This window comes from Eleutherodactylus coqui, chromosome 3 (genome assembly GCF_035609145.1).
Source record: "Eleutherodactylus coqui strain aEleCoq1 chromosome 3, aEleCoq1.hap1, whole genome shotgun sequence".
Lineage (NCBI taxonomy): Eukaryota > Metazoa > Chordata > Amphibia > Anura > Eleutherodactylidae > Eleutherodactylus > Eleutherodactylus coqui.
Genome location: NC_089839.1, coordinates 92,202,253 through 92,226,241, shown reverse-complemented (window position 1 = coordinate 92,226,241; position 23,989 = coordinate 92,202,253). Strand labels below are relative to the sequence as shown.

The 23,989-nt window shown below is 43.9% G+C and overlaps 1 protein-coding gene across 1 annotated transcript in view; it reads left to right on the top strand.

Moving 5' to 3' along the window:
- Window positions 1-23,989, top strand: part of CRIM1 (cysteine rich transmembrane BMP regulator 1) — a 650,425-nt gene that overhangs the window by 65,661 nt on the left and 560,775 nt on the right. The window contains exon 2 of the mRNA XM_066595879.1: window positions 18,627-18,800. Coding sequence (XP_066451976.1) covers window positions 18,627-18,800 — 174 coding nt within the window. The remainder of the gene's footprint in view (window positions 1-18,626; window positions 18,801-23,989) is intronic.

The window sequence follows — 23,989 nt, the reverse complement described above, 5'->3', positions numbered from 1 at the left end:
GCCGTCTCCATTCATAGTAAACAGGCAGTTGTTTATAGATGAACACCTGTTTACATGGAACGATACAGTGGTAGACCAACAATGATATAACGGTCCGTATGAACGATTCGATCAGTGATGTATCGCTGATCATTGTTTCACTGCATGCGTTTACATTGTACAATTATCTTGCAAACCACTCGATAATCCTGCTATGTAAACAGGCCTTTTTTAGGCCACCTGCACACAGGCGGGTCGGACCCCGTGTGCGAGATCTGACCCGGTGTTTGGCAGGCGACCCCAGAATACCTCTCTGGTGTCTTCTCTTCTTTTCTCTGCTCTGCGCAATAGGGATGATGCCGCGCTGTCGCTATGGCAATGACATGGCTTCTATTGACTTCAATGGGAGCCGTCGGTGCGTAGCCCACATAAATTCATGGCATGCTGCAGGTGGAACTTCGCAATTGATTTGATTTCCGCTCGTGGGCAGGAAATCGCGTATTGTCATAGCATGCTATGGGCTGCATTTGCCGCACAATCCGGAGGCGGCACCAACTCCGGATTTCGCAATGCAAATCCACCCATGTGCAGGCGGCCTAAGGGTAATTGCCTGCCAACGTGTAATATGTTTGGAAATATCACTGGGATGTCCTGGTCCTTCACACCTCTCAATAATTGCAGAAGCTCCAGATCATGGCATGGCCTAATGTTTCGTTAAAGGGGTGTCCAGGATTAGAAAAACATGGCTGCTTTCTTCCAGAAACTGTACCTGTCCAAAGTTTGGCTAGCATTGCAGCTCAGCTCAATTAAAATGAAAAGGGCTGAGCTGCAGTACCACACACAAGGTAAGGACAGGAAGGGCACTGTTTTTGAAAGAGAAACCTGGGTAACTCCATTAACCATAAGTCTGCTACCGATGTTTGATCCACTTTAATATGCAGGGATCCGTCAATATGTTGACAATGTAGTCCTCAAAAAAATATTCCAATGCAGGTGAGTTAATGCAAGTATCCATTTACCACAGTTGCCTTGTGTTATTATTCATTAAGACAGCTTTCTGTACAGATAGACATTTTTTCTGTGTGCTTCCTTGTCAGTGCTTCTATCTGTGCATTATTTTGAAAGATGGCTCTTAGACCCCTGCTTATTTCATTTTCTTTCAGTCTCACGCTGTGCAAGGAGATAAAAATCAACTGAATCAGCAGACAGAGATTTAGTAAACAGGGAGTTTTAAAGAAAAAGGAAGATATGAATTAGATTAGGAGTATATTCAGCCGAGCAAAATATGCCTCAAATCTGGGTTTTTAACTATGGATTTTTACATGGATGTGCCGCAGATTTCTAATTTTATACAAAATCTGCATCAAATAAGGCAAAATTCACACAGGCGAGTGCGACGCTCGACCCAATATCACGCATGCCAATGTGCATTTTTCACGCGGATGCAAGGCATTTTTCATTCAAAAACCCCTTACGTTAGTTCTGTGAAATTGCGATGCTCAGGCGCGTTTCACGTGCATCAGAGGATCGCAAGTGCTTCCCATAAATTTTTCTTTTTCTTCCTCACAGCATGTTCTAAGTCCATTAAAAAGAATGGAATTCATAATCGTGCATTTCGCAACGCACAAAACTCGCATGAGATTCTTGCCCTTGTGAGTGTAGCCTAAGGGCTCCTTTACATTGGTGTGATCACGATATTGCCACAAGAAAGTCGCTGCAAAATTGCATACATGTGCAGACGATTAATTTTTTTTATTTTTTGAGCGCCAGGGATCCTGAGATAAATTGCGCATCACTGCCACCCGCGATTTTATTGCGTGAAAGACCTTAGGAGTTTCTAATGTAAATTGCATTGCGTGAAAATCGCGACGTAGGGAAACGTGAGCGATTTTTTTAAAAAGAAGCAAAATGCAGAAAGATGCAAACATGCTGCGATTTTCAAATCTCGCAACCTCGCATGAGTGAAAATCTCAGATTTTAATGAAACCATTGAAAAACATGGGTTTCATAATTCTGTGCAATGTGCAAAAGTCACGCAATTTTTATCGCCAGTGTGAAGGTAGCCTTAGGCCTTATGCCCATCAGTGGGTAGGGTCGGATTCCGACTGCGAAATATCGCAGCGGAATCAGACCCGGCGCCCCCCAGAGACCCTATCCTCATCTCTCCAGATCTACTGTTTGTTTCTTGACATAAATGGAAGCCGCCCATGCGATTTTCCCCCCCCCCCCCCCCCCCCCTCGCACAGAATAGAACATGGTGCGATTCACCCTCGCAAGTGGGCAGGGGAGAATCGTTTAACACAGCATGTCAATGGACAGACATTGCTGCGGAATTCGTGGTGGGTTTCTGACCGTGAATTCCGCAGCGATAATCCATCCGTGGGCATTTGGCCTAAGTGTTATGTCTTGTTTTCACGCAACACAAATTTCAAAATCCGCACTGTATGAAATATGATGTGTAGCTCCATTGAAAACAATGGGATGTGGATTGTGGCACGGAGTACGTGTGGACTCTGCTTTGAAGTCTGCATGAAAATCCACAATGTAAACAAGGCCTTAATCCTTTTACTAAAAAGTGTCCATACTGGGCATCCAATCACTTTTTTCTAAGGTGTTACTATATTGTCCTTAAAGATTTAAATAGTGGTCCCCATTAAATTTCACAGTTTCCATGCCAAGCTACATTACAAGAACCATAGTTGTTTGGATGTCATATCATATCTAGTAGCAAATCAATACTAATCTCTTCTACTGGCCCAAAACTTTATCCCAAAATGGGAAATTTGGTTTCCTGGCAGATACTTGGTGTAGTCATGGCAAGTGTAAAGACAGCGATGGTCACATTGCCACCATAACAATCTTTGTGCCCATAAGAATGACAGCCACGGTGGTCTAATAAAACAAGAAATATTTAGATAGTTATAAAAATGACAAACCTGTACCCATATGTGTCAACATTTCCTTAAAAAGAGTACACAGACTATGGTGCAGGAAGAGGAGTGCAGCTACCTCAGCGGAGGCCAGGTAGGTGCAGTGAAGGAGTTATTCTTTGTCCAATTTGGGTATTGTTAGTGTGGTGTATGGAGTGTCAGGTGCAGCCAACCCAAGAAACTGTCAACCCATTAGTAGATGTGCGGATGCACAAAGTGGTCTTAACCAAAATGTTGGGAGTAAGGTGCGACCCTTTAATGGACATGCGGCTGTATTGATGAGGCCAGCTGAAAGGACGCATTTTGAAGCAACGCAGTGCTTCTTCAGTTGCTATTTTTTGCACGTTTTTCTAGTGCGGTGTCCGCATGGGCGGTATCTAGTAAAGTCAATGGAAGCTGTGCAATCCGTTGCCCGTCCGCAATTAACAATGCGGACACGTTGTGGATTCCGTGTCGTCGTGGGAAAATCTGTACTGCGCATGTCCAGACCATAAGCAGCACAGGTTAAGAAGAATGAAGACCGGTATGCAGGGTCAGCGGCTGGGTACAGGGTCTGATTTCGCTGCGGGATCCTGCATCCAGAATCCGACCCAGTCGCGTGCTGCCAGCCTCGCGTTCAGCCACAGTTCCAGTAATCTAATTAGTTTGCTGCCCCTGTGCTATAAATGGGAAAGAAAAAATACCTATTTTTGCTTAGAGGCATCGAGACTTAAGAGCATCATTATAGGGTTGAAAAATACCGTCTCCACCACAAGATTTATCTCTCTGGATGTGTAGAAAACAGTAACAGGTTTTCTTCCTCTCTGAAAATGGTCTCTGAGTAACATATTTAATCCCTTAGGTGCTTCATTAAACAGAATGCAGAAAATAGCTAAAGACTTCACTATCAAATTGAGGTTAGCGTAGATCACCTGACATAACTGTGACTGGCATGAGAGAGAATAACAAAGGGAAGCTCCGAGTTATTTTGTCCCTTAGGGAGAATGTTTCTCTTTCCTGTACTTGACAATGGAACTAAGTCATGCTGCATCTGCAAGGTGCATAAAAATAGGACATAATTTACATGTCTGTCAGCCTGTCTAACCACAGCAAAATGTGCACACCACGAGGAAAAGATAAGCAATTTTCCTGTTTGCATGGGAAATCATACAGTGGGATGTGATAATATAAACCGCTTGGCAATATAAAGCCTTTTCGTGTCTTTTATTTTTTGTATCGTGTTGACCATTTGACTGTGATTCCTGTAGACACGTTGATCCAGTCTTGTATTTTTAGTCTTTGTCACAATACAAATTTCCCTAGGGAAAGTATGCCTCTATCTAGGAGGAATGAGACTCAAACATGCTCTTTTAATCCCTAGTGCAAACCTAAACAGGTTCTTTCAGTACAGAGGAAGAGAATAAAAGATTGGCGCTTTCTACCTCTCTGTATGGAACGTAGCACTGTGTATGAGCAATGTACCTCAAACGCAGCATTTATCTTGCTGCAGGCAATTTATTAAAACAGTGTGGCTGCTTTATAAACAGCTGGAGTATTTGGTGTTTTTCTCCCTAAATATTTCTTTTAATGAACATTGTAGCAAAGTTTTGATTCCAAAGCTGTCGAGTGATGCCAGCTCTCAATTCCCATTTGTTAAACTTTCTTTGCCAAACTAAATCCTAGCAACAATTAGAAGAAAAAACAACGATGTAATTTGTAATTTGCTTGTTTTTGCTTTTGTGAAACTTTAATTTAGGCAATGATGTATAATGGAAGAACCTTCTATGGGTGAAAAACAACTACCCCAATAGTATTTAAAGGAGCCTAGGTTTTTTTTCTAATTTGAAAGTAATCCTATCATAGAGCCATGTAAGGGTAGTTTCACATCTGTAGCTTTTGTACTCCATTTCGGAAGCGGGAAAGGGGAATCCCTGTGGCTAGATGGTTCCGTCTCTAGACGGAACCGAACATCATCAGATGGACCCCATTGACTATGAGGGGGCCGCGCTGCTTTCCGCCCAGCTTTTGGACTATAGAAAAAGAGTTGCATGCGGTATTTTATCATCTGGTATTTCCAGCAAAAAAGCAGTCCTAAGCTCTCGCTCATGACCTGGAGGTTGCAAGCTCAATCCCCGTTTGGTTTAGGTAGCCGGCTCAAGGTTGATGACTTGGCCTTCCATCCTTCCAAGGTCTGTGAAATGAGTACCCAGCTTGGTGAGGGGTAATAAATAAAAAAATTACCTGAAACTGCTGCGGAATAAATTGGCGCTATACAAATAACGAGATTAATTTATTTTATGTGAAACTGGGCTTATGGTTTCCAGTTGTGTTTTTATTTAGTTTTCTTTACTGAATATTTTGCAGCACTGTACACGCAATTTACAGTTATTAGTATTTGCCTTGTCATGCATATTAGTCCCTTTCTTCTCCGGAGCCAGTTAGGCCAGGTTCGCATCTGCACAGGAACCTCCGAACGGGGGTTCCATTGTAGATACGGCACAAAAAAAACCCCAAAGAAATAGCACTCAATGCATGCAGCGCTTTTTGTTACAGTAAAATGCTGGGCAGCTGAGGAAAAACAGAACAGACCCATTATGGTCAATGGGGACCATTCTGTGGTGTTCGGTCCCGTCATAAGATGGATCCGTTCGGCCAGGGGATTCCAAATGGAGCAGGAAAACAGAACCCCAAAGGGAGATGTGAAAGCAGTCTTATCCAGTTTACTCACTTTATTTTTACTCAAAATGGGGCCAGTAGAAGAATAGACTCTTGTGAATTGGTTTTGTCATTCATTATTAAGAAGGGCTTTTCGTGTGTATTCTACTTCTAGTATTTATTTTTGCAGTGCACTATCCGTGGGCTCACTACTTATCTTTAGCAAGTTTTGATTTTTTTTAAAGAACTCCGATATAATGTTGGGCAAAAACAAATCACCTATAAAAAGGCTACCACATCCATGATGTAAAATTGAGATGTAGCCTTGGTAAAGGCACTACACAAGTGAAAGGCCTAGTGAAAAACCTAATAAGACACAAACGGAAGAGACTAGAACTAGAAAGGTATAGAAGAAAAGGGAGAAAACAAAAGTAGAGAATTCAGAGACTTAAGGGAGCTTCCCATGTATGATATCCAAGGGGACCAAACTGCATCAAATTGCTATTGGGGGAATAAAAGAATGCAGGCTATCTATAAGCAGAGAGATGGTGAGGGAACACATGGCTAACTTAATGAATTCAAGTCTCAAAGTCCAGAGGAATTACATCCTAGATACTAAAGGAAGCAGTGGAGGTAATTGCTGAACCACTCGCCATAATCTTTGACGATTCATGGAGAAAAGGAGAAGCCCCAGAAGATTGGAAAAGGGCAAATGTTGTCCTTATCTTCAAAAAAGGGAAGAAGGTGGATCCAGGAAATTACAGGCCTGTGAGCTTGACTTCTATATCGGGAAAGATCTTTGAAAAAATTATTAAACCGCATGTATGCAAGTACTTCGATGAAAATGGAGTATTAACCAGAGCTAGCATGGGTTTGTAACAAACAAGTCATGCCAGAAGAATCTAATTTCCTTCTATGACCGAATCCCTGACTGGGTTGATCAGGGAAATGCGGTGGACATTAGTATATCTTGGACTTTAGTAAAGCATTTGACAAAGTATCTCATATCATGCTTAATTAAAAAATGACCATATATGGGATTGACAAGGCAACTGTTAGGTGGATTCACAACTAGCTGAGTGATCGTACTTAGAGTGGTCATAAATGGCTGCACATCCAAGTGTAAGAATGTATCAAGTGGGGTACCACAAGGATCTGTCCTAGGCCCAGTGTTGTTCATTTTTATAAATGATCTGGAGGAGGGAATTGATAAGAAACTGATCAAATTTGCAGACGACACAAAGCTAGGAGGGATAGCTAATGCTAGGGAAGAGAGGGAGAGAGTATTCAAAAAGATCTAGACAAGCTTGGAACAGTGGGGGCGACTAACAGAATGGTATTTAACAAGGAGAAATGCAAAGTCCTACATCTGGGCAAGAAAAATGAAAAAAGCACATACAGAATGTGCTTCTGTTATGTTAAGCTGAGAGGAGGCTTAATAGCTGTCAACAAATATCTGCAGGGCTGTCACAGTGCAGAGGGATCAGCCCTATTCTCACTTGTACAAGGAAAGACTAGAAGCAATGGGATGAAACTGAAAGGGAGGAGACACAGATTAGATATTAGACAGTAAGGGGGATCAATGAGTGGAGCAGGTGGCCACGGGAGGTGGTGAGTTCTCCTTCAATGGAAGTGTTCAAAGGCTGGACAAATATCTGTCTGGGATGACTTGGGGATCCTGCATTGAGCAGGGGACTGGACCCGATGACCCTGGAGGTCCCTTCCAAATCGACCATTCTATGAAATTTTGATAAATCCTCTTTCATCATGCTGGTGAGCCCAATAATTGACCATTATCCTGTTTATGGTCAGCATTTTTGAGCACTTCGGCTGTAAATTTATGGGCCGATTCCAAAGGAAATCTAGATCATAAACTATTCCATAGGGACAACGAGTATGGAACGGTCGGGCATAAAATTGCAGGTGTTGTTTTGTTTTGTTTGTTTTTTTTTCTTTTAGATTAGCAGCTAAGAAAAAAAAAGATCTGTGAAGACTCTGGGACAAGCAGCTTCATTCAGTTTCACCCACAAGGGGATCTGGGAGCTTGAACAGATTTTTATCTTTGATGTACATGGTATGATCCATTGGATTTAAAAAAAAAATAAATCTTCCATCTTTAACATGTAGCTGACATTCTCTTCTAAGACGCTAGGCTTATGGTGGTCACTGTTTTTTAGACCTGATGGACCATGCAGTCAAGCATACGTGAAGACATAATGAGCTCTTTTGGCAGGCAAAAAATATGGCTCCATATGAATACACCAACAACTACTTAATGCAGCAACTTGAGCACACCTTGTGCCTCCACCTTAACCCTTTCCAATCCACTGACGTCTTCCTACATACTGATTGAAGCTTGTACAGCTCCAATGTCAGAAGACGACAGGGTATTCTTACAGTTTATTGCCAGTCACTCCGCTGTCTGAGCCACTCTGGCGCACACACACTGGCTTTAGCCAGCAGATGGCACCATTGTATAACAGCAAAAAGAGAAAGCCTTTTAGGAAACGCTGAATCCAAAATTGGATTGGAAAGGGTTAATCCACCCAGCAAAGTCTGTACATATGAAGGGTTCAAGATGCCTTCAGGTAAATTTTTTCAATGCATTACTGTGGCGCACAAAAGCACATAATAGCAACATTACAGCATGTAGTGTTTCCTCGGTGCTTGAAGGGGACTTGAGATTATCCAAAAAGGGAAAAAATTATGGTTACTTTTCTTCCAAAAGCAGCATCTCATCTGTCCACAGGTTTAGTGGTGTTCCATCTCAGTGGAGCTGTAATCTAAACACAATTTGTGGACAAGTTGGGGGTATTAGTGTACCTAACGCCACCCGAAGTTAGGAGTTTGACAGGGAGAACGCCCCTCTCACACCCCTAGCTCCCAATAGGGTGAAGGCGCAAAGGTGCTTGAAGGTCCTAAAGACAGTGTATGTGAGGCGTACGATGTGCAAGGTGAGTGAACACACCTGCACAGCTTCAGCGCTGTGGGGTCCCAGCTGTCATCCTTCTGCACCTGTAGCCCTCCACAGGCTGTAATGAACATTCCCCCAGCGCACTTCGGTCCCTGATGTGGCCTGCCCGGTCTCCTCCTGCTGCTGTGTGCATCCGAAATGCTCTAACAGTGTCCCCCACGGCTCTACGCTCCCTGCTGTCCTCATGCAGTGTGGTCAGGATGCATGGAGTGTATGGCGCCGCTGCCGCCTTTGTGCTGCTGTATGTCAGCACGGGCTGTGTGACTTATGGGCAGCCCGGTGGTGTCTTCCCTGCTGCCCAGGAATTTCACACATACCTGGGGTGAGGGGGTGAGGAAAAGGAGCTGCTTATGCACCGCTGGCCGCAAAGTTCCTCCACAACATTGTATTAAGTGAGTTTGGGCAAACCTGCTCACCACTGCTATAGACAGCAGAGTGCCGGCTTCTGCTTTGCCTGCAGGAAATTGGTTTTTCCGCAGGGCCAATCCTGGGCACTAGCGCTGCCCATCAACGAACAGCGGTGCAGGGCACCATCCTGTACAGCACATTATCCTCCTGCATAACATTAGTGCGCTTCCAGGACCTTCAGGCAAGTTACATCTGCAGCCAATCAGATACAGGATATAACCTTTTTTGCCATTTGCCTCACTGTCATAACTTTTTTTTCATTTTATTTTTGCTGTGTGATGCCTTGTTTTACGCTGGGAGTTCAGTTGGTACAGGCCATTTACACACACTGATGATTGCCACATGCAACTCAAATTGGAAAGATCAAAAAGTATAAGTGTTTATACCAAGACTTGTATGTAGTTAATGTGTATTGAAATAGATCAGAGTAATTGGATTAGTGGTGAGAACAACTAGAAGGGTCATTGTAGGATATATGTGTGTTTGCATGTGATCTCTGGCTATGCAAGAAAGTAGTAATATTGAATCCCATATGGTTAGTTTCTTGCTTTGTAATGAGGGAAATGCATTTCTAGTAACTTGTTGTATTTGAAACATTAGTTCAGTTACTGCTTTTGACATGCGCAATGGATTACATTATTTCTGAAGATTAAACAATTAATTTACATTGTGAATTTTTCTAATATACAGTTGTGTCTAGAAGTATTTGGACAGTGACACAATGTTTATTTAGCCTCTCTACATCAGCACAATGGATCTTAAACATAACCATTAAGATATGGTTGACGTTTAGCTTGAATTCTCAAGAGGTTTTAATAAAAGCATTGCGTTAATTATTTAGGAATTAACACCATCAATTTTCACAAGCCCAATAGTGATTGGGCAATTACCCGATCAGCAGTTTAATGGTCCGATGTGGCTGTTACCTTGAAAGTGAAGGAAGCGATCATTAGGCTAAAAAACACATTTTAAAGAAATAACAAAAACTTTAGCAGTGGCCTAACCAACAAGTTGGTTCACCCTTGGGGTATGTTGACTTGTAGCTGAAATTGATGTGGATTTTCCACAGCGGAGCATTCATACCAAAATCCGCATGATAGCTGCGTCACAATCTGTGGCATTGGTGCATATTTTGACCCCGTTTTTGATGTGGATCCGCAGCAAAATTCAGCACTTCATATGAAAATGTAAAGTCTGCTGCGATCCGAATCAAGAACCATATCAAAATCAGCACAAATGTCAGATATTTTATGATATGATTTTGAGACAGATTTTGGTACTTTTTTTTTTTCTGTGAAAAATCCACACAATTTTTCGCTAAGCATGAATTTACCCTAAAAAAGAAAAGCACTGGTGAGCTGAGCAACACCCAAAGAGGAGCATGGAAGACAAGTAAATTGGAGGATTGTAGAATTCTTTCCTTGGTAAAAAAAAAACCCCCAAACTCTTTAACATCTAACAAAGACAAAAACCATCTTGAGGATTTAGATCTAACACTGTACCAAACTTTTTTTCGTTTTACCTAATCGAGGATACCAGAATGTACCATTCACAAAAGGAACTAAAACATCTTCTTTACTGGCTAACACGGTACCAAACCTTTAACATCATATCAGATGATGGAAACTGTTCATGTGACTGTGGTTAGAGGACTTATATAAACCTGTTTTTTCTGCTTGGGTTGAGTCAAATGCTGCAAATCAGATAGGCGAGTCATAGATGGATAATGAGTAATGACCCAAACATATGGTGCAATATCCCAAAAGTAACCCATGGCAAAGAAATGGAATATGCTTCAATGGCAGAGTCAGTTACTTGACATCAACCTGATTTAGGCCAGGCTCACACAAATGGGTCAGATTCTGCAAGCGAATGTCCACAGCGTTAGAGCTGCGTATGATTGTGGAAGCGAATTGCGTATGGTTGTGTATTCGTGTGGTTTTCCTGGCGGATATACAGTTAAGGACAGCGTATAATCCGCATGGAAGAACAAATGCAAACAGGGAATGACCTCATAAAGTTGCATAACCCCCTGGAAACTCCCTCCCACCGCTCAGGGGACCGCCCACGGGACAGTCTCTTGTGCAGTCATAGTTAGAGCTGTTCAGAGAGCCTTCAGAATGGGATACTGCTCTCTGCGGCTTGGCTGGTTTTTTACTACTTTTTTGGAAATAGTATAAACCACTTCTTGCGGAGGAAGAGCCCAGAAGAACAAGCAGAGGTCGCAGACTGCAGTCTGGATGGGGGTGTTGCTCCCCAGACTCTGTCTTGCACTGTCTGCCCACTAATTCCTACTTTCTTTATTCCATTTATATCTGGTTTGCTAGATAATGTACAAATCTGCATCCATACGCAATGTAATTGCCTATGCACTGCGGGTGAACGCATCCATAGCGATCAATGAATCTGCAGTAAAATAGAGCAGGTTGTGACTTTTTCTTCCGCTTGTGAATTTTTGAACTCCTACCCTCAAGTGTGAATGAACCAGCAAAATTCGATGCATTTGATTGAAAACATATTACGGCGTATCATATGCGCAGGCGGCGATCACGAAATTCGCAATTCATATCCGTTCGTGTACGATTAGCCTTTGTGTGTCACTTCTTGACAAAACAAAAAATGTACAGACCCACAAAAAAGCAGCAGTGGAAGGCGGCTGCAGTAGACACCTGGCAAAGAATCTCAAGGGAGGACATTCGGTATTTGTTGGTGTCCAGTTCAGACTTCAGGGAGTCATTGACTACAAATTGCGAGCCATGGTGATAATTCCCTACTGGCAATTATCAGTCTGAATTAAAAGGATTGTACATTCTAAAAACTGTTCCTGTTAAATATGATTGACCAGCCTCTTAAAATTGTTTTACAAGGTTAGCTGAAATTTTATTAGCATACGTGAACATCATAGAGATGTTCTTTGTCCCTGTTTGGGAGAGCAGAATGGAGAGCTCATTTTATAAGGGACTGTCAGACATTGGTTTTCACAGATGATTGCGGGGTGTGGGGTTGTTTCAGAGAAGCCAGACCCACTAAGCTGGGCATACTTCTATCTAGAAAGGAGTTGTCTTCATGGGGCGGCCTCTTTAGTGTGATCGCTGGTAACTGGAAGATCCCTGCATGTAACCATTCCATAAAATTATGTGTGCAATGTATCTACAGTCACAAAAATCTACTGCCCTCAAAATATTTGCAGCCTGTGAGGCCTTGCTAACATCAATGTTTGACTCCATTGCAGATTTCACTAAATGAACAGAAAAAAAAATAGCATTGCATGCAACATTTACGGTATTTTTTTAAGTAATATATACCAGACACCATAACGGAAACCCAAAGGACGCCGTTGCTGTTGGTTACTGGTATATGATTATTCCAGCACCGCCAGCACTTTAATTGTTCTGTTCCTGTAATGAAACAGAAGTGCCTTGACAGGGTTTAACGATCTGAAAAAGTCCGTAATAGGGTGACTTCACACACGGCATAAATGCTACAAAATTTCGGCATTCCCAGCACAAGCCGTGCGGAGGAGATTTCTAACATGTTCTCGGCATGTGGAACCAAAGTTCTCCACAACAAATCTTCAGCATTTTTGAAAAACTGGATTCTCAATCTGCAGCATACCTATTTATGTGCCAAATTTCAACCCTTGAAATATAAGGGTTAAAATCCACAACAAATATGCTAAAAACATCACTGCACCACTTAAGTGTAGTTTTTGCTGCTGCGGATTTCTTGTGCATTTGCTTTTGGCTGTGGAACGCCCGCATCTAATATGCTATGTGAGTAGGTGGCCTTGGGGTATGTTTACATGTTGCTGAAATGCTGCAGAATTTCCACATATGAAACGGAGTCAAAATCTGTACAATCAGTGCGGATTTTGACTTGAAATCATCTGTGCTTCCGCAGCTGATTCCAGAAGATCTCGCACTTACCTCCGCAGTCTTCACGCTCTGTGCACTTCCTTCAAGGAGCCCCCAGCAGCTTCTAATGAACCCAGGGCCGCTTCCACTTCCACAACACCTGATGAAGGAAGTGCCGAGAGTGCGAAGATAGCGGAGGTGAGAGGGAGCGCGGGATCCTCTACAGAAGCGCAGCTGATTTCAAGTCAAAATGCGTACTTATGGTTTGGATTTTGACAGTTTTGGATGCGGAAATACTGCGGAATTTGCCTCTGGAAATTCCACAGCATTTCTACTACTTGTAAACATAAACGTATCATCGTGTCTTATTTTCTTTTTTCTCATTGTCCGATGTTTGTACACCCTTTCAGTATGTATGTCACAAGTTTCCCATGATTGTAAATCAATCCAAAGTATATTTCCATCTTATGAATTATGTATCATGGTTTTTCAGTTGTATGAATTGCTTCATGAATAGTATGCAATACACAAGTGCAGAATGAATGAAGTCCACAAGCAGTAAGTAGTCCTGATGGCAGTTAGACTTGCAGCACATTTAGATCTTCTGCACATAGTGATAAAAGGTAGGTAGGCGATTATGTGGGGAGAAACGTCCTGGGCCTGGCGGAGGAAGCACAAGCCTGGTTGGCCCCTTCTGAAGCTGCAGGAAGGGAGTCTGGACCGGCGCCAGTTCTGGATACTTGGCCTTTTTTCACATTCCAGTCATGTGGAAAGACAGGAATTTGACACAGAGATCTTGATTTGGATTGTGCGCTCTGGGTAATGGTGGTTATTAAGGTGCTCAGCATTCATATAAGCAGAAGGAAAACATTTGGGACCGTATTAGCTAGTAGAGCAAAATGTGATTGTTCTCGGTAAGAGAAGCAAAGCAATCTTTTAGCTATGGTGCTATTTAACCCCTTTATGCCCCAGGAAGTACATGTACCGCCTGGGCGTGCAAGTTTTTTTTGGAGTGGGGTCACAAGGCAATCCCGCTCCATACAAGGTGGGTGCCAGCTGTCTGTTACAGCTGACACCCACTCACAACAGTCGCGATTTGCACTTACTCTGATCGTGGCTATAAACACTTCAAATGCCCCAATCATTTGGGAGTCCCGAATGGCCCCCCATTATGAGACCACATGTCGCAGTTCAGATGCAATAGTAGTTGGGGGGCCTGTGGCATCCCTTGATAAACTGTCAAAATGCGGAATAATATAATACCAAGGTATTGCATTATACTGTATGAGCAATCCAACAAAGTTCAAGTCTCCTATGGGGACAGAAAAAAACTGTAAGAATAAGTAAGTATAATTAAAGTGTTAGAACAAGTTTAAGAAAAGAAAAACTTTTCCCATTTGAGCAATACAATATTATATGTTCTAATCATTAATAACTTCAGAAGGGTCGGTGAACCGGGGATTATTCCGCTCGCCAGATTGGAGTCAGGAAGGAATTTTTCCCCTTAAATGGGGGAATTGGCTTCTACCTCATTGGGGTTTTTTGCCTTCCTCTGGACCAACATGGGGGGGGGGGGTAAAAGGCTGAACTGGATGGACACAACTATTGTATAGAACAATAAGAGAAGGGATTTTGGGGGAAACAAAACTAAAAATGAAAAAGGGGGAAAAAAAGACTGTATCCTTAAGGGGTTAATGGTTAATTTGGGATTCTTCTCCAGGCAATGCCTTGCTGGACCCCACTAAACTCCTGTAACATCGTCTAATAGAAACTGGCGTGGATCATACTGATCTTTACTAAATCCACCCCAGCAGTTCAAATTGTGTGTGTGTGTGTGTGTGTGTGTGTATAATATATGTGTGTGTGTGTGTGTGTGTGTGTGTGTGTGTGTGTGTGTGTGTAATAGATATATATTTATATTCTATATGTGTGTGTGTATATAATCTCCCTCCCTTAATGAGAAATGTACTAAAAAAACTGATAATTGGACTACAGTAAAGCAAGGTCTCCCTTTTTTATATTCATTGGTGTATGCAGAGTCCATAATTAATATAAGTTGCCATTTGCTCAGTTGCAGTTTCTCATTTATGCGTTATTAACGTGGTGACAGGTTCTCCTAATAATTTACTTTACAATGCCATAAAATAATCCTCTACCGGTGGAATGCTGAAAGTAACGTGTATCAGTGTTGTATGTACATGGAACCAGACAGGTTGGACGAACAACAACTATCTGTGGGTGAGCAAAAGTGTATATGTATATGTATGCATGTATGTGACTTACCCGTCACTCTTTTTTGCTTAGCATGCTTTATTTTTGTGCACATTTGTGAACCAAAGCATCCATAGAAGCCTATGAGAGATGTGCTCTTTGCCCTGCAGAACTGCATGTATATTGAGTGTGCATCTGGACATTATTAGGCTAAATAGCCTTTTTAAACCATAGAAGGGGTGTGAACTGACTCAGTGTGCGCAAAACGTACAGTACTATGCGCAGACACACATGCAAATCACCTCCTCCAACTCGCTTATAGTGCAAATACATTGCTATACTCGTGAAGTCGCCTTAACTTGTAATTCTTTCATTTAATGTCTGTTCCCTCTGCCCTTAGGAGTCCCGTAGGCGGTAGCCGCCAGTGATTGACCGCTATCTATGCATGCACACTTATACAGGGAAGGATGTCGATCACTGATAAGACCACCCACTGGACTCCTAAGCCCAGAATGAACAGGAATTGCATTTAAAAAATGACAAGTTCTACTGATTCTTTCCCCATAAATCTATATATCAATCGGCTCTGCTCCTCCTGCTGTATAAGGTGCCGCCCACAGATGGACTGCATGTACAGCATGATACTGCTTAGTTCCCCCCATCTATATAAATGCGCTATATACAAACACTATATTGGTAAGCGTTGAACATGATGCAACTACCGTATACTCTTGTCTAGACGCCACTTATATATGACATGTTTTCACTTGTTTATGTACGGGGTTTTCTAGTTTTGAGCTCTACATTCATCTCATTGTTTTTATTGGTAAGAATTTGTAGCTTTGGGGAATAAAGTAGTTTTGAACTAAGAACTTCTTTTCGCTGTCTCAGACTTTTGCCTGTAACACATCTTACAAGTGTAGCATTCAGACCGGCGTGCGGTCTAATAAAGGGAGTTTACTACAGAGGGATACACAACAGTGGGCCCTGTTCAGCGGCGATGTCTTTCAGGAAATTGTATGTGTCACATGAGCGAGTTGAGAGACCGCAGACCACCACATTGAGGGAGGAGAAGGCTTTTCTATATTACGGATTTTCACTTATATATGATTTTGAAAGCTGCAGCCATGGAATATGGGTTCACATGTTGATAGCCAAAATACGTCAATCGGGCTTCTCCTGTATACCTGGTGTAGATTAATGGGCTAGTGCAGTGGTCCATATACTGTTAATTCCTTTGCTAAAGTAAGGAACTTAATCTACAGTCCATAGAAATATGCTGCTGCAATTGGTGGGAAGGTGGCCATGTACTTTGGATCTGGTAAAGCTGGTGATTTCGGCAGGATCGTACCACCATCTAATGTGTATGGGGGGGGGGGGGGTCTCCTGATTCTTTCCTCCAATAGCAGATGGTGAGGGATCTTAGAATAGGGCAGTTGGTCCAATCCTTTTGTTATCAGGAAATATGCCCCTTCCAGAGGTTTCTGTCAACAGCCCTCACTGCTTACAGAACACATGTACGCTCTGTTGAAAGCTATCTAAAAAGTATGGGCAACCTTGAGGCCTCCTGTCCACGAGCGATAATATGCACGTGGGTAACGCAATGAACGCTTTCCATGGGATAACTATATGGAAAGCGCAGCCTGATGTACACAAGCGGAAAATCGCAACAAATTTCCGCTCGCTTATAAAAATGCCGCGATTTGGCGCACAACTTTGTCAGTGCTACAGAAGGGGGGAGGACAGTGTCGATATTGATTTCAGCATGGGCTGGAGGGTTAGGGTAAGTTTTCCTGTTAGGCTTAGACGATTAGCTCTAAAGGACCTTACAAAATTCAGCCAATCCGGAGTTAGTGGTGTGGCTGGGGCATTCCTCCATGCAAGCCCTGTTAAACCCCTAGCTTCCAGTGGTGACATGGTACAATAGTACCGGCTGGGCTCACATGACTATGTTTGCCGATGTGTCGTGTGCAAGCATGCAGTGACATGAATACTTGCTGTGTGCCACCATCTTTCCTGAGCTATATTTAACGTTAACCCTTTCCAATCCACTGTCTGACATTCTGATTAAAGGCTGTACAGCTCCGATGTTGGAAGACGTCCGGCAGGGTATTCTTACTGTATATTACTGGCCGCTCTGTTGTCAGGGGGCCTCTCCAGCATGTCCCATACCGCAATACTGGCTCTAGCCAGCAGATGGCGCCATTGTATAATGGCAGAAAGAGAGAGCCCCCTAGGAAACCCTGAATCCAAAATTGGATTGTAAAGGGTTAATATTTAGACATAATGCTTTATGGCAGCCTCATGGACAAGTCACATAGTGGACAGAAGGGGACTCATTGACCTGTATGGGGGACTGTTCTAGGCATGTACTGTGACCTGTGCAGAGGGGAGTAGAAAATAGCCAGTTTATACCTCTTGTGAATGATGGATCATGTGCTATCTACATATATAGGTGTTACCTCTCAGTGTAATCCTAACTGATATTAGGCTCCTTTTGCATCAGAGCGATATATCATTCACATACACAAATGATGGAGTTCGCCCATTTGCTTGTGCAGCCTGTCTATACAGGCAGATAAATCGCGTAAATCGTTCTGTCGTTCGCATTCACTGTACCAGTGACTGTTGCGTTTTACATGCAAGACATGTAAATGAGCGAACAATGACTTTTATTTATGAGCGACGTACGAGAAACAAATTCTCGTTTGTTGTCCAATCGTCAGCCATGTTTACACTAATTTGCACAATACAACAATTTTTTTGAATGGTAATAGTTTTGTGTAAAAAGTCCCTTAGTGAGATCTTGGTGAGATCAGAGCCTATTAGGCCTCCTTCCCACGAACGGATTTCCGCCGCGTAATTCGCGGCGAAAATCCGCTGCGTTGCCCGCAGCTATTAGGTTCTATTGAACCTAATAGCACAATGCTCACGATGCGTAATTCCAGCGCGGAATTACGCACCGCGATTTCTCCCGTCCTCACCCGCAGCATGCTCTATTTTCTGCGGGTGAGGACGGGCTGTACGCACTGACGGCTTCCATTGCAGTCAATGGAAGCCGTCCGTTCACGCTATCTCCCGCTGTAACCAGCGGGAGATAGCGTGAAAAAACGCTTTCCCGCCCACCGCCGCGCGTCATATGACGCCAAATGACGCGGCCGGCCGCGTCACGTGACACGGCCGGCCGTGCACGTGACACGGCCGGTGACGCGGCGGTGGTGGGCGGTGACGCGGCGGTGGTGGGCGGGGAAGCGATTTCACGCTATCTCCCGCAGGTAAGTATAGGGGCTCTGGGGGGCGCCGTGACGGGCTTCACTGCGTAATATTACGCGGCGGACCCCGTCACGCTCGTGGGAAGGAGGCCTTAGGCTCTGTGGTCAATGTGAAAAATGCAGGATTTTAAGATTCTTTTTAAAATGCAAATTATGACAAAGTTAAAAAGAAAAATCACCAAAAATTTCTTACGTATGTTTAAGAGTGGTTTCACATCTGTGCCGAGGATTCCGCTTTTCTGCTGAGATTAAATTTTTTTTTTTTACTTTGTATTATTTCATACCAAAAGCAACATTTTCCATAAATCTAATGACACCCAATCTACAAATGGCAACCCATTAAAGTATTTGTTTTATATTGCAGATGAGAATTGGGATGATGGCCAGCTCTATGGATTTGAACCTTGCAATGAAAACTTTGTAACAGGATGCAACATCATCAATGGAAAATGTGAATGTGACACTATTCGGACCTGTAACAGTCCCTTTGAATTCCCTGACCAGGAGTCGTGTCAGACTGCCCTGAAAAGAATTGAAGGTAGGTCACCAGGTGGCACTTCTTGTATACCACATACATGGGACTGTGTTCATCTGGCAGTATGGTTACGTTTGATCCTGTGCAGTGTGGACAATGGTGCACCTAAAATGCGAGCTCTTCTGCATAGTGTCATCATTGTTTGGATGGTTATCAGTCTGGTTTTCTTGTAAAGCCGATCTAGACAAATCTGTTTAGTCATGTAGTCGGTGTGCTTAGAAATGTGCTTCTGGCTCCTACGTTCTTGTCAGCCCACTAATAAAATCAAATTGGTTGCTAAAGTGTTTTCTGTCTGGCTCCTAAAGTCTATAGCACTTTATTGTAGATATTTGTCTCCATTACAGTTGGAAAGTCGTTGGATGAAAGGGCCTTACATATGCTGATATAGGTATACCGGTGGCCATAAACATGGGATAGCTGCCAGCCGGCAACTATTTTGTGGGACTGTTGTAAACATGCACGTTTAACTTGCATGACGTGCATGTTTGTTTCAAAAGGGATAGTGGGGGAAGCCATTGCCAGATCCCCCTGACAGCAGATGATCTCCCATGGGAACATGCCCAATAGGATTTGTTTGGCCAGTTTAAAAAGATGAAGGCAAAAGCATTTAGTAACTCCCAGCAGCTGGATGAACATATGAGTAATGACATGATCTCACAACATGATTGTGTGTGCGTGAAGCACATTGTGATGTCTGAAGTTGTAAACCGACCTTGGAGCAAGACTTGTATAGGCAAACAGCAATCTGCCACATAAGACTGGGATACTTAGTTATTACTTAGGAGGACAGAATAGTGTAGTCGAGTCAACATACATTGCCAGACATTAAAATGTATGAGGATAGACACACGTTGTCTCAACAAAGGTGGTCCGAAAACGTGGCCATGTCGTGTGTGGTCATAATGTATCGAAATCCATGGGCCATAGATGTATGCAATATTGCTTTATATTAATTTCAGATGGCTAATATACATTAAAAGTGCTTTGTGCGGCTCCGTTCATTGACACTGTTTGACCGCACCTGTTTTTTGCCGTTCTTGCTACTTTCCAAAAGCTTTATTGCTAATTTTGTAAAGCATAATTCTGATCATCCGGCCATGCCTAATAATAATTAAAAGCTGTTTTGTTGAAGCAAGGAATCTTAATATCACATGTGTCTCTTGACTTGCGGAAACCCTAAAAATATCTGACCTTAACAGGTTGATGGGAAATTCTAGAATGATGCAAGGATGACTTTGGCTGGATGTCAGTTACCAGTGCCAGGTTTATTTTGTATCTGTCTGTCTCTATGTGGTTATTAGGTGGACCTTCTGAAGCTATAAATAATAATTCCTAAAATATGGGACAAACTGGTAAAAAGGATTTACTAATTAGCGAATTTTGAAGTCTTCATGTTCTGACCATCGTTTAGAAGCTGTTGCCTTGTTAGTGGAACGCTAGATACTCCTGGGATGTCCAATTTGTTGGGAGTTACCAGGCTGCATTCCCACAAATGTTGTGTCCAGCTTGTGGAGATATCGGGTGATATTCGCCATATCCAGACTTTCTTCATTACGTATTATGGGCATGTGGTACAACAGCAATTTTTCTTCTATCGGAAGTGTTCCTACCATGTTCACATACCAGTATATAATGTATCTCTGCACGCAGTGATGCTCATTTATTTCAAAGGCGGAATATCTACATGTACTACTGAGAAAAGGCATTTCTTGGAAGTAAATCATTATTTAGATGCCTGATGGATAAAAGCTGCAGTAGACTTCTGCAGTTGGAAATTACAATAAGAATGACAGGTTTGATGTCGGCCAGGCTTCAGTCTTACCTGCTAAGACCTCATTCTCTTTATTGCTCACTTTCTACCTGTATTTGTGATTGTTCTCGCTGCGTGCCATTACCTGCTATCGTAAATTCCTTGGGAATAGTCTGATGTTGTTTACTTTAGCTGTTTTCTTACTTTCTTTCATTTGGACTTTTTTCTTCTTTGCCTTCCCTTGTTTTGTTGGGAATTTGCTTTAGGCCAGCAATAAAGCAATTACTAGCTGGCCAAAGGAAAAACTATCTTTTAATCTACTAGATAGAAAAATAAAAAGTGAACTTCCTCAGTAGATGATAACTTTTTAATGGTTTACTGAAAAGATGACAAATAGGAAGCATTGTAGACTACTTAAGCTTCTTCATCAGGCAGGGTTTATCAGATTCTGTGTTAAATCATGCCTGATGAAGAGACCTAAGTAGTTTCAAGCGCACGCCATTAAAAGTTATGAATTACTAAAGAAGCTTGCTTTTTCTAAAGCTTGCTGTTCACATAAGATGCATATTGACTGACGCTATTGGTTTTCTAATGTGTACGCGCGTCCCTAACGGAAGATTAGGGTTGGGTAGTTGAATTTTAGCACTTTTGATCCTTAGTGTCTTCAGAGGGGATGAGCCGCTGTCAGCTTTCTGGCAATGGCTTAAAGGGATCCGTCACCTGTATAAAGCACCATAAACGAAAGCCCCGTTTAGACGGAATGATTACTGCTCAGAAAAATGTTCAGTTTCTCTTGTTTTGAACAATAATTGTTCAGTTTAAATGCGGGTAAATGGCGAATGAGAATCGCGAGGTTCTCGCTCATTATGTTTCAGACGCCATAAAACCAGCGCCGACTTGTGCCGATTAAACACTGATCGTTCAAAGGAATGGGAAGCCCTGATGGACTAGCCCCCGAGGCTGGACGAGCTTGTGATGAGATCACCAGCTTGGTCGCTTAGGAAAAAGAGAATTGTGAGATTGTCTGCCCGCGTAAAAGGGCCATAATGTATGGTGCTGTTAGGTGAGGTGGTAGGGAGCAGGGTGATGTATATTTCATCCTCTCCAACCTACTGGTTCCCACGGTGCCTGCTGCTGCTGAAGGACACACGGAGCACAAAAATCCTGGCTCTCTTCAGAGTCCCAAGCGTGCAGTCTCAGGTAGACTTGTATAGGAGAGCGTGCGCACAGGACTCAGATTTATGGCCAGCGCACAGACTTAAGTGGCGGGAAGCGGGTGTGTATAGGAAAACTAAAATCACCCGGCTCTCTGTCACACCGGCTAACAGCACAATAAGTTAGTTTGTGGTACTTTAGGCAAATGACAGGTTCCCTTTTATTCCCGCTATCTATGTAGAACGTATGCACACTTCACCAATCTCAGCATGCAGGTATATGGATGATTGCATCGAATGTATATATTGTATCTGGTTTATATATACTCTTGGGATGGTTACACACTAGCATTTAAAAAAAAATAAAAAAAAAAATTTTCATGCAGTTTTTAGAACAAAAACTAGAAGAGGATTCCAGAGAAATGGGAAATATAAGGCCGGCTTCACACGAGCGTGACGGGCTCCGCTGCATAATATTCCGCAGTGAAGCCCGTCACGGCGCCCCCCAGAGACCCCATACTTACCAGCGGAAGATAGCGTGAAGACGCTTCCCCGCCCACCGCCGTCGCGTCATGTGACACGCCCACCGCGTCACATGACGCGGCCGGCCGTGTCACGTGACGCGGCGGCCGCGTCATATGACGCGCGGCGGTAGGCGGGGAAGCATTTTTTCACGCTATCTTCCGCTGGTTGCAGCGGGAGATAGCGTGAACGGACGGCTTCCATTGACTGCAATGGAAGCCGTCAGCGCATACACCCGCGGCAAATAGAGCATGCTGCGGGTGAGGACGGGAGATTTCACGGTACGAAATTCCGCGGTGGAATTCCGCATCGTGAGCATTGTGCTATTAGGTTCAATAGAGGGGGCAACGCAGCGGATTTTTGCCGCGGATTTACGCGGCGTAAATCCGTTTGTGGGAAGGAAGCCTAAAGAAAGGATTTCTGTCTCTACTTCTCCCTCCTGCTGAATCAAAACGACCAACAAAAACTGCAGAGCTGTTAAGATAAAAATAAATAAATAAAACCACCTTATGGAGGTGAAGGAGGTCATATAAATATGTATATCATGTGGGGATAGCTGTTTGCAATATGAAAAGGAAGGGCATTTTATACTGTGTTTGTAATGCTTCGACAATACGGAATATGATGGCGCCATATACTTCCTATCTTCTCATTTGATGCCAGGCAGTTTAAAGGTAATTTATACTGGCATACAGAATTCCCTACTACTCTGCCAGTTATCCTGGGCTTACGTATGCAGCGGCTTTGAATCCCTGGCTTACCTGTGGAGCTGGAGTAAGTTGTGATAAGGTGTTCATGAAATCCACTCTTACTGATCACGATGTATAAAGGGCTTAAAGGAGATGTCTCGAGGAAGCAGTGAATTTTTTTTTTTGCCCAGTCCCCCTAATTAAACATACATTACTAATTACCCCTGTAAATGACTTTCCTAGCTGGTTTGTACTTACCGTTCCAGCGTTTCAGCAACTTATAAAAGTTTCCCCAAGATGGCCGCCGGCTCTTTCCCCGTCGCTCGCTGCAGCCCGACGTGCGCGCTCCCGAGACGCTGCCAGCTGTGTCTCCATGGCAACCGGACGCCCCGCAGCCGCCGACCAGACGCCCCGCAGCCGCCGACCAGTCACCCACCGCCAGGCAGCAGGTAACCGGCGCTAGCCGCCGGCTCCCCAGCGCTACGCTCCCGGCTCCCCAGCGCTAGACCCTCAGCCCAGGTGAAGGCCTCGGAGCCCAGCGCTAGGTTCCGGAGCCCAGCGCTAGGTTCCGGAGCCCAGCGCTAGGTTCCGGAGCCCAGCGCTAGGTTCCGGAGCCCAGCGCTAGGTTCCGGAGCCCAGCGCTGGGCTCCGGGGCCTTCACCTGTCAGTGAACATCACCCCCGACCCATCACTTACCCCCCTGGCCCAGCGCTAGTTCCCCCGGCCTAGCGACAGCCCCCCCCGGCTTAGCGACAGCCCCCCCATCGCAGCGAAAGCCCCCCTCGGCCTAGCGACAGCCCCCCCCATCGCAGCGGCAGCCCCCCCCCCATCGCAGCGACAGCGACGACAGCCCCCCCCCCCCCCCCCCCCCCCGGCGCAGCGGCAGCCCCCCCGGCCCATCACTTACCTGGACGGCAGGACAGCTGGGCGGCTTCTCCGGACAGCTGGGCGGCTCTGCACCTTCCTCTAACAGAGGATGGTACAGAATGGCCGCTCCAGCGCGCTCCCGAGCAGTGACAGCTCATCTGCGCATGCGCAGAAGAGCTGTAGCGGGGAGCACACTGAAGCGGCTCGTGC